Source organism: Cuculus canorus, chromosome 1 (genome assembly GCF_017976375.1).
Source record: "Cuculus canorus isolate bCucCan1 chromosome 1, bCucCan1.pri, whole genome shotgun sequence".
NCBI classification, from domain to species: domain Eukaryota; kingdom Metazoa; phylum Chordata; class Aves; order Cuculiformes; family Cuculidae; genus Cuculus; species Cuculus canorus.
In genome coordinates, this window is record NC_071401.1 from 1,234,962 (window position 1) to 1,247,227 (window position 12,266).

At 55.5% G+C, this 12,266-nt stretch overlaps 1 protein-coding gene across 1 annotated transcript; it reads right to left on the bottom strand.

The window, feature by feature from the left end:
• On the bottom strand, window positions 1–12,118 carry LAMTOR1 (late endosomal/lysosomal adaptor, MAPK and MTOR activator 1). The gene is given in 7 exon segments (XM_054056853.1): window positions 1–164; window positions 167–221; window positions 1,255–1,271; window positions 1,274–1,380; window positions 5,306–5,383; window positions 7,419–7,564; window positions 11,968–12,118. Coding segments are annotated over 7 exon segments (480 nt in total). The 5' UTR covers window positions 12,010–12,118; the 3' UTR covers window positions 1–129.
• Window positions 12,119–12,266: the final 148 nt, after the last annotated feature.

Sequence of the window (12,266 nt, forward strand, 5' to 3'; positions counted from 1 at the left end):
GACCCAAAATCCAAGGAAATCCCCCCAAAAGATGATCCCGGGGTCATCGGAAAGGGGAAAAATGACCCAAAATCCAAGGAAATCCCCCCAACAGAAGCCCCCGGAGGTCGGGAAGGGGTCGTGGGGAGCTCATGGAATTCCAAACTGGACAACGAGCTCCTCTTGGCGTCGACGCGGATCTGGGAGAGAGCGCTGAAGGCGTAGGCGGCGATACGGGAAACCTACGGAAAAGGAGGAGCCGTCAGCCCACGGGAGAAGGGTTGGGAGCATCCGGAGGGATCTCAAAGCTCATCCGGATCCACCTCTTGGGTTCATGGATCACCTCTTGGAATCAGGGAATGGGTTGGAAGGACCTCAAAGCCCATCGAGATCCACCTCTTGGGTTCATGGATCACCGCTTGGAATCAGGGAATGGGTTGGAAGGACCTCAAAGCCCATCCAGATCCACCTCTTGGGTTCATGGATCACCTCTTGGAATCAGGGAATGGGTTGGAAGGATCTCAAAGCCCATCCAGATCCACCTCTTGGGTTCATGGATTACCTCTTGGAATCATGGAATGGGATGGAAGGACCTCAAAGCCCATCGAGATCCACCTCTTGGGTTCATGGATCATCTCTTGGAATCAGGGAATGGGTTGGAAGGTTCCTTGAAGCCCATCGAGATCCACCTCTTGGGTTCATGGATCACCTCTTGGAATCAGGGAATGGGTTGGAAGGACCTCAAAGCCCATCGAGATCCACCTCTTGGGTTCATGGATCACCTCTTGGAATCAGGGAATGGGTTGGAAGGACCTCAAAGCCCATCGAGATCCACCTCTTGGGTTCATGGATCACCTCTTGGAATCAGGGAATGGGTTGGAAGGACCTCAAAGCCCATTGAGATCCACCTCTTGGGCTCATGGATCACCTCTTGGAATCAGGGAATGGGTTGGAAGGTTCCTTGAAGCCCATCCAGATCCATTGGACCCCTCCCACCGGCTCAGGGCCTCCCGGGATGGGACAGGGTCTTCTCCAGCCCCACCGGATCCATTGGGAGCTTCCCCTGGAACCCCTTTCCCTCTTGGAATCTGCTCTAAAGGTCTCCACGAACCCTTCTCTTCTCCACCTCTCCCACCCGCGTCCTCCTGGAGGTTCTCCAGCCCTCAGGATCACCACCTCCGTGGTGTCCTCCATCCCTCCTGGGCTTCCAGAGGCGGATCCGGATCCGGATCTTCATGGGAGCGAAGGGAATGGGGAGGCGTTGGGGTTCCTCACCTGCTGGAGGTCGGCGGAGGGACGGGATCGCTGGCGAGGACCTGGTGGGGCTGCGCCGTCAGCGACGGCAGCGGCGGTGGCTTCTTCCAACGCGTCAGAGAGCCGCTCAGCATCGCCAAACGAGTGCTGCCGGAGAGAGCGGAGCCGGAGGGGGACAGTCGGACAACGAGGGGGACAACGGGACACAACGGGAAGCGATGGTGGACAATGGGACACAATGGGACTCAATAGAACTCAATGGGACACAATGGGACACAATGGGACACAATGGGACTCAATGGGACACAATGGGACTCAATGGGACTCAATGGGACACAATGGGAGTCAATGGAACTCCATGGGACACAATGGGACACAATGGGACTCAATGGGACACAATGGGACACAATGGGACACAATGGGACACAATGGGAATCAATGGGACACAATGGGACACGATGGGACTCAATGGGACACAATGGGACACAATGGGAGTTAATGGGACACAATGGGACACGATGGGACTCAATGGGACACAATGGAACTCAATGGGAGTTAATGGGAGTTAAAGGGACACAATGGGACTCAATGGGACTCAATGGGAATCAATGGGACTCAATGGGACTCAATGGGACTCAATGGGACTCAATGGGACTCAATGGGACACAATGGGACACAATGGGACACAATGGGACACAATGGGACATAATGGGACTCAATGGGACGCAATGGGAATCAATGGGACGCAATGAGAATCAATGGGACACAATGGGAGTCAATGGGACACAATGGGACACAATGGGACACAATGGGACTCAATGGGACACAATGGGACACAATGGGACTCAATGGGACTCAATGTGACTAAATGGGAGTCAATGGGAGTCAATGGGACTCAATGGGACACAATGGGAATCAATGGGAATCAATGGGACACAATGGGACTCAATGGGACTCAATGGGACACAATGGGACTCAATGGGACTCGATGGGACTCGATGGGACTCGATGGGACTCAATGGGACTCAATGGGACTCAATGGGACACAATGGGACACAATGGGACTCAATGGGAGTTAATGGGACACAATGGGACACAATGGGACTCAATGGGACACAATGGGACACAATGGGACACAATGGGACTCAATGGGACTCAATGGGACACAATGGGACTCAATGGGACTCAATGGGACTCAATGGGACACAATGGGACACAATGGGAATCAATGGGACACAATGGGACACAATGGGACTCAATGGGACACAATGGGACTCAATGGGACACAATGGGACACAATGGGACACAATGGGACTCAATGGGACACAATGGGACTCAATGGGACATAATGGGACACAATGGGAATCAATGGGACACAATGGGACACAATGGGACTGAATGGGACTCGATGGGACTCGATGGGACTCGATGGGACACGATGGGACTCGATGGGACTCGATGGGACTCGATGGGAGTTAAAAGGACTCAATGGGACTCAATGGGACTCAATGGGACACAATGGGACTCAATGGGACTCAATGGGACTCAATGGGACACAATGGGACTCGATGGGACTCAATGGGACTCAATAGAACACAATGGGACACAATGGGACACAATGGGACACAATGGGACACAATGGGACTCAATGGGACTCAATGGGACACAATGGGAGTTAAAAGGACTCAATGGGACTCAATGGGACACAATGAGACTCAATGGGACTCAATGGGACTCAATGGGAGTCAATGGGACTCAATGGGACTCAATGGGACTCAATGGGACACAATGGGACACAATGGGACTCAATGGGACTCAATGGGACTCAATGGGACACAATGGGACTCAATGGGACTCAATGGGACTCAATGGGAGTTAATGGGACACAATGGGACACAATGGGACACAATGGGACTGAATGGGACTCAATGGGACTCGATGGGACTCGATGGGACTCGATGGGACTCAATGGGACTCAATGGGGCTCAATGGGACACGATGGGACTCGATGGGACTCGATGGGACTCGATGGGGCTCGATGGGACACAATGGGACACAATGGGACTGAATGGGACTCAATGGGACTCGATGGGACTCGATGGGACTCGATGGGACTGAATGGGACTCAATGGGGCTCAATGGGACACGATGGGACTCGATGGGACTCGATGGGACTCGATGTGGCTCGATGGGGCTCAATGGGGCTCAATGGGGCTCAATGGGACACAATGGGACTCAATGGGACTCAATGGGACTCAATGGGACACAATGGGACACAATGGGACTCAATGGGACACAATGGGACACAATGGGACACAATGGGACTCAATGGGACACAATGGGACTCAATGGGACTCAATGGGACTCAATGGGACTCAATGGGACACAATGGGAGATAATGGGACACAATGGGACACAATAGGACACGATGGGACTCGATGGGACACGATGGGACACGATGGGACTCAATACGACACGATGGGACACAATGGGACTCAATGGGACTCAATGGGACACAATGGGACACAATGGGACACAATGGGACTCAATGGGACTCAATGGGACACAATGGGACTCAATGGGACTCAATGGGACTCAATGGGACACAATGGGACTCAATGCGACTCAATGGGACATAATGGGACTCAATGGGACTCAATGGGACTCAATGGGACACAATGGGGCTCAATGGGGCTCAATGGGACTCAATGGGACTCAATGGGACACAATGGGACACAATGGGAGTTAAAGGGACTCAATGGGACAAAATGGGGCTCAATGGGGCTCAATGGGACACAATGGGGCTCAATGGGGCACAATGGGGCACAATGGGACTCAATGGGACACAATGGGACACAATGGGACACAATGGGACTCAATGGGACACAATGGGACACAATGGGGAATTTGGAGCCGGGAATGAGGATTTGGAGCCGGGAATGAGGATTTGAGGATTGGGAATGAGGATTTGGTTGACGGGAATGAGGATTTGAGCTCCGGGAATGAGGATTTGGAGCCGGGAATGAGGATTTGGAGCCAGGAATGAGGATTTGAGCACCGGGAATGAGGATTTGGAATCGGGAATGAGGATTTGGAATCGGGAATGAGGATTTGAGTGCCGGGAATGAGGATTTGGAGCCGGAATGAGGATTTGAGCGCCGGGAATGAGGATTTGGAATCGGGAATGAGGATTTGGAATCGGGAATGAGGATTGAGCGCCGGGAATGAGGATTTGGAATCGGGAATGAGGATTTGAGCGCCGGTAATGAGGATTTGGAATCGGGAATGAGGATTTGAGCGCCGGGAATGAGGATTTGGAGCCGGGAATGAGGATTTGGAGCCGGGAATGAGGATTTGAGCGCCGGGAATGAGGATTTGGAATCGGGAATGAGGATTTGAGTGCCGGGAATGAGGATTTGGAGCCGGGAATGAGGATTTGAGCGCCGGGAATGAGGATTTGGAGCCGGGAATGAGGATTTGGAGCCGGGAATGAGGATTTGAGCGCTGGGAATGAGGATTTGGAGCCGGAATGAGGATTTGAGCACCGGGAATGAGGATTTGGGAGCCGGGAATGAGGATTTGGAGCCGGGAATGAGGATTTGAGCGCCGGGAATGAGGATTTGGAGCCGGGAATGAGGATTTGGAGCCGGGAATGAGGATTTGGGCACCGGGAATGAGGATTTGAGCACTGGGAATGAGGATTTGGAGCCGGGAATGAGGATTTGAGCGCCGGGAATGAGGATTTGGAGCCGGGAATGAGGATTTGAGCTCCGGGAATGAGGGTTTGGAGCCGGGAATGAGGATTTGGAGCCGGGAATGAGGATTTGAGCTCCGGGAATGAGGATTTGGAGCCGGGAATGAGGATTTGAGTGCCGGGAATGAGGATTTGGAGCCGGGAATGAGGATTTGAGTGCCGGGAATGAGGATTCGGAGCCAGGAATGAGGATTTGGGAGATGGGAATGAGGATTTGGAGCCGGGAATGAGGATTTGGGCACCGGGAATGAGGATTTGGAGCCGGGAATGAGGATTGGGAATTCGGGATGAGTTGCCGGAGGCTCTCCGGGGTCGCACCTGTAGTGCCGGGCGCGATCCATGTACTCGTGCTGCTCCATCCCTTGGGAATCGGCGGCCGAGACGTCGATGATGTTACTGCGGAGACACAACGGAGAAGATCCCGTCAAGAGGGCTCTTTCCCAACCCCGGAATCGCTCCGACGCCTCCGGAAGAAGAGGTCCTCACAGGGAAAAAAGGTACAGTTCCAACACTCCGATGCGCGGAACGCCCTTCGGAATCCGGGAATGGGTTGGAAGGACCTCAAAGCCCATCGAGATCCACCTCTTGGGTTCATGGATCACCGCTTGGAATCAGGGAATGGGTTGGAAGGATCTCAAAGCCCATCGAGATCCACCTCTTGGGTTCATGGATCACCTCTTGGGTTCATGGATCACCGCTTGGAATCAGGAATGGATTGGAAGGATCTCAAAGCCCATCGAGATCCACCTCTTGGGGTCATGGATCACCTCTTGGAATCAGGGAATGGGTTGGAAGGACCTCAAAGCCCATCGAGATCCACCTCTTGGGGTCATGGATCACCTCTTGGAATGAGGGAATGGGTTGGAAGGACCTCAAAGCCCATCGAGATCCACCTCTTGGGTTCATGGATCACCTCTTGGGTTCATGGATCACCGCTTGGAATCAGGGAATGGGTTGGAAGGACCTCAAAGCCCATCGAGATCCACCTCTTGGGTTCATGGATCACCTCTTGGAATGGGAATGGGTTGGAAGGACCTCAAAGCCCATCGAGATCCACCTCTTGGGTTCATGGATCATCTCTTGGAATCAGGGATTGGGTTGGAAGGATCTCAAAGCCCATCGAGATCCACCTCTTGGGTTCATGGATCACCGCTTGGAATCAGAGAATGGGTTGGAAGGGATCTCAAAGCCCATCGAGATCCACCTCTTGGGTTCATGGATCACCTCTTGGAATCGGGAAAGGGTTGGAAGGGATCAACTCCGGAGGGACTCTGGACGGTTGTGGATGGTTCTGGATGGGCTCCAGATGGTTCCAGAGGTTCTGGATGAGCTCTGGAAGGTTCTGGATGGACTCCAGATTTCTGGAGGATTCCAGGTGGACTCCAGAAGGTTCCGGATGGACTCTGGAGGCTTCCGGAGAGACTCCGGAGGGTTTTCGATGGACTCCAGGTGGTTCTGGAGGGTTCCAGAGGGACTCCAGAAGGTTCCAGATGGACTCCAGAGGGTTCCAAAAAGTTCCGGATGGACTCTGGAAGGTTCTGGACGGTTCCAGATAGACTCCAGATAGTTCTGGAGGATTCCAGATGGACTCCAGAAGGTTCTGGATGGACTCGGGAAGGTTCCAGAAGGTTCTGGATGGTTCCAGATAGACTCTAGAAGGTTCCAGAGGATTCCAGATGGACTCCAGATGGTTCTGGAGGGTTCCAGAAGGACTCCGGAAGGTTCTGGATGGTTCCAGAAGGTTCTGGATGGACTCTGGATGGTTCTGAGGGGTTCTGGATGGACTCAGGAAGGTTCCAGAAAGTTCTGGATGGGCTCTGGAAGGTTCTGGAGGGACTCCGGAGGATTCTGGAGGGGTCCAGAGGGACTCCGGAATGTTCCAGAAGGTTCCGGATGGACTCCAGAGGATTCTGGATGGTCCAGAGGGACTCCGGAAGGTTCCAGAAGGTTCTGGATAGACTCTGGAAGGTTCCAGATGGGCTCCAGAACGCTCTGGAAGGTTCCGGATGGACTCCAGATGGTTCTGAGGGGTTCTGGATGGACTCGGGAAGGTTCCAGAAGGTTCCAGAGGGTTCTGGAACGACTCTGGAAGGTTCTGGATGGACTCCAGAAGGTTCCAAAAGGTTCCAGATGGACTCTGGAAGGTTCTGGATGGACTCCAGAATGCTCTGGAAGGTTCCGGATGGACTCCAGACGATTCTGAATGGACTCTGGAGGGTTCTGAATGGTTCCAGATGGTTCTGGATGGACTCCAGATGGTTCCGGAAGGTTCCGGATGGACTCCGAAAGGTTCCAGAAGGACTCCAGAACGTTCCAGAAGGTTCTGGATGGACTCCAGATGGTCCTGGATGGACTCTGGAGAGTTCTGGATGGTTCCAGAAGATTCCGGATGGACTCCGGAAGGTTCCGGAAGGTTCCGGCAGGTACTCACATGGCGGTTTTGGCGAGGATGGAGGAGAGCATGGCCTGCTCGTCGGTGCGCGCCGCCGGAACGCCGGAGCAGCCGCGCTCGGCACCGCTCGGGCTCTTCGCCGGAGGAGTGCTCGGAGGCTCCAGGAGGCGCTTCGTCTCCTCCTCCTGACGGGAGAACCCCAAAAAAACCACAGTGAACCCCAAAAAAACCACAGTGAACCCCCAAAAAACCACAGTGAACCCCAAAAAAACCCCATTGGGATCCACTGAACCTCAAAAAAACCACATTGACCCCAAAAAAAAACCCCCATTGGGATCCACTGAACCCCAAAAAAACCCTATTGAGATCCATTGAACCCCAAAAAAAACACAGTGAACCCCAAAAAACCGCATTGAACCCCAAAAAACCACATTGAGATCCACTGAACCCCAAAAAAACATTGAAATCCATGAACCCCAAAAAACCACATTGACCCCAAAAAAACCTCCATTGGGATCCAACCCCAAAAAAACCACAGTGAACCCCAAAAGAACCACATTGAACCCCCGAAAAACCCACATTGAACCCCAAAAAACCCCACATTGAGATCCACTGAACCCCAAAGAAACCACATTGAACCCCAAAAAAACCACATTGAGATCCACTGAACCCCAAAAAAAACACATTGAACCCAAAAAAAACCACATTGAACCCCAAAAAAACCACATTGGGATCCACTGAACCCCAAAAGGCCACATTGAACCCCAAAAAAACCACATTGAACCCCAGAAAAAACACATTGAGATCCACTGAACCCCAAAAAAACCCACATTGAACCCCAAAAAACCCACATTGAACCCCAAAAAAAACACATTGAACCCCCAAAAAACCACACCGAACCCCCCAAAAAAACCACATTGAGATCCACTGAACCCCAAAAAAACCACATTGAACCCCAAAAAAACCCACATTGAGGTCAACTGAACCCCAAAAAAACCACATTGACCCAAAAAACCACATTGGGATCCACTGAACCCCAAAAAAACCAAAGTGAACCCCAAAAAAAACATTGACCCCAAAAAAACCACATTGGATCCACTGAACCCCAAAAAAAACCATTGAACCCCAAAAAACCCACATTGAGATCACTGAACCCCAAAAAACACATTGAACCCCAAAAAACCCATTGAGATCCACCCCACCCCAAAAAACCCCATTGAGATCCACTGAACCCCCAAAAAATCGCATTGAACCCCAAAACAACCACATTGAGATCCACTGAACCCCAAAAAAACCACAGTGAACCCCAAAAAAACGCATTGAGATCCACTGAACCCCAAAAAACCACAGTGAACCCCAAAAAAACGCATTGAGATCCACTGAACCCCAAAAAAACCCGCATTGAACCACAAAAAACCACATGGCAAAAACCACCCAAAAAAACCTACATTGAACCCCCAAAAATCCATTGAACCCAAAACAACCCCACATTGAACCCCAAAAAAACCACATTGAACCCCCAAAAAAACCACATTGAGATCCACTGAACCCAAAAAATGACACTGACAACCACTGAACCCCAAAAAAAAACACATTGAGAAGCGCTGAACCCCAAAAACATATTGAAAAGCACTGAACCCCAAAACCACACGAGTTAAGAAGCGCTGAACCCCTGTGAGAGCCCTGTGAGGCTCTGACACCCCCAAACCCAACCCTGACACCCCCAAATCCCTCTGACACCCCCAAACCCCACCCTGACACCCCCAAATCCCCCTCAACACCCTTAAACCCCCCCGAGACCCCCAAACTCTCTTCTGACACCCCCAAACCCTGACCCCCACGAGGCCCCTGACACCCTCAAACTCCCCTCTGACACCCCCAAACCCCCTGACACCCCCAAACCCTCCCGACACCCCCAAACTCCCCTCTGACACCCCCAAACTGCCCCTCTGACACCCCAAAACCCCACCCGACACCCCCAAGCCCCTTAACCTTCACCCCCGGAGGCCCCTGAACCCCCAAACCTCACCCTGACACCCCCAAATCCCCCTCAACACCCTTAAACCCCCTGTGCCCCCCCCCAAAACTGAGCCCTGACCCCCACGAGCCCTCTGACACCCCAAACCCCGACACCCCAAACCCTCCAAGCTCTGACACCCCCAAAACCCCCCAAACTTTCACCCCTCTGAGACCCCAAAATGCTGAGCCCCCCAAAACCCGACACCCCCAAACCCCGACACCCCAAACCCCCCCGACACCCCAAAAAACCCCCAAACCCAGACACCCAAACCCTGAACCCCCAACCCCGACACCCCCAAACCCCCCTAATCCTGACACCTCAAAAACCCCCAACCCAGACACCCCCAAACCCCGACACCCCTGTACCCCCCAAAAGCTGACACCCCCAAACCCTGAGACCCCTGAACCCCAAAAACCCCTGACACCCCAAAAACCCCAAACCCAGACACCCCCCAAACTCTGAGTACTCTGAGCCCCCCAAACCCTGAGCCCCTCAACCAGGACACCCCCAAACCCAGACACCCCCTGAGCCCCCAAATGCTGACAACCCCAAACCCTAAGACCCCCTGAACCCAAAAACCCCTGACCCCCCCAACCCTGACACCCAAAAACCCCAACCCAGCACCCCCAAACCCTGAGCCCCCAAACTCCGACACCCCTAAACTCTGAGCTACTCTGAGTCCCCCAAACCCTGAACCCCTCAACCAGGACACCCCCAACCCCGACACCCCCTGAGCCCCCCAAATGCTGACACCCCCAAACCCTAAGACACCCCTGAACCCCAAAAAACCCTGACACCCCCAAACCCCCCAACCCTGACACCCCAACACCCCCAAACCTGATGCCCCCTAACCCTGACACCCCCAAACCCTGAGACCCCCCAAACCCCCTGACACCCCAAAACCCCTCAAACATGACACCCCCAAACCTGAGCCCCCAAACCCTGACACCCCCAAACCCTGAGCTACTCTGAACCCCCCAAATGCTGACACCCCCAAACCCTGAGACCTTCCTGAACCCCAAAAACCCCTGACCCCCCCAAACCCCCCAACCCTGACACCCCAAAAACCCCAAACCCAGACACCCCCCAAACTCTGAGCCCCCAAAACCCCCTGACACCCCAAAACCCCCCAAACCTGATACCCCCAACCCTGACCCCCCAAACCCTGAGCTACTCTGAGCCCCCCAACCAGGACACCCCCAAACTCTGAGCCCTGAACCCCAACCCCCCCATGTTCCAAGAACCCCCTGAACCCCAACAACCCCTCAAGGCCACGCCCCCCTCCTCTCAAGGCCATGCCCCCTCCCCTCACATCCACTCCCCTTCTCAAGGCCACTCCCCCTCTCAAGGCCACACCCCCTCTCCTCAAGCCCCACCCCTCTCCTCAAGGCCCCCACCCCCTCTCCTCAAGGCCACTCCTCCTCCCCTCAACGACCCCCCCTTCAAGGCCACTCCCCCTCCTCTCAAAGCCACTCCCCCCTCAAAGCCCCTCCCCTCAAGGCCCCTCCCCCAAGGCCCCTCCCCCCAAGGCCACACCCCCTCCCCCCCAAGGCCACACCTTCTCAACCCCCTTCCCTCAAGGCCTCCTCCCCTCGAGGCCACGCCCCCTCAAGGCCACGCCCCTTCCTCTGCAGCCCCCTCCCCTCAGGCCCCCCCTTCCCTCAATGCCCCCCCCCCAAAAAACCTCTCCTCAAAAACTCCCTCCCCTCAAGAGTCCCCCCCACAAGGCCCCTCCCCCTCCCCAGGCCCCTCCCCCTTCCTTCAAGGCCCCTCCCCTCAAGGTCCCCCCCTCCCCCCAAGGCCCCCCCCCTCCCCTCAAGATCCCCCCTCCCCTCAAGATCCCCCCCCTCCCCTCAAGATCCCCCTCTCCCCTCAAGATCCCCCCCTCCCCTCAGTCCCCCTCCCCTCAAGGACCCCCTCCCCTCAAGGTTCCCCCTACCCTCAAGGTTCCCTCTCCTCTCAATGTCCCCCTCCCGTCAATGCCCCTCAAGGACCCCCTCCCCGCAAGGCCTCTCCCCTTCCCCTCAAGGCCCCCTCTCCTCTCAAGGCCTCTCCCCTCAATGCCCCCTTCCCCTCAAGGCCCCCTCCACCCAAGCCCTCCCCCCCAGGATCCCCTCCCCTCAATGACCCCTCCCCTCAAGGACCCCTCTCCCCAAGCCCCCCCCTCCCCTCAAGGACCCCTCCTCCCAACGTCCCCCCTCCCTCAATGCCCCTCAAGGACCCCCTCCCCTCAAGGCCCCTCCCCTTCCCTTCAAGGCCCCCTCCTCTCAAGGCCTCTACACTCAATGCCCCCTCCCCTCAAGGCCCCCTCCCCTCAAGGCCCCCCTCCCCTCAAGGCCCCCCTCCCCTCAAGGACCTCCTCCCCTCAAGGCCCCTCCCCTCAATGCCCCCTCCTCTCAAGGCCCCTCCCCTCAATGCCCCATCCCCTCAAGACTCCTCCCCTCAATGTCCCCCCTCCCCCCCAAGGCCCCCCCTCCTCTCTATGCCCCCCCCTCAATGCCCCCTCCCCACAAGGCCCCCTCCCCCTCCCCTCACCCCTCCCCTCGCCGCTCGCAGCCCCCCCCTCACCTGGTCGGAGCTCTCGGTCTCGCTGCTATAGCAGCAGCCCATGGCGGAGGCGCCACCGCGGGCTCCGGTTCCGGCCCGGCCGCCGGGATCACGTGAACACGGGGTGTGAAAGGACGGGGAGGGGGGCGGATCAACGTGACAGAGAAAGCCGCGCCCCTTCCGCCTCCACGCGCGGCGCTGTCACGTGATCTGCGAGTCCAGCGCGAGGAGAGGCCGCGCGCGTCACGTGACGTAATAGGCGGGGCGTTCCATCAGTGCTCGCATCACGTGACGCAGGAGAGCCGCGCCCACAACAGCGG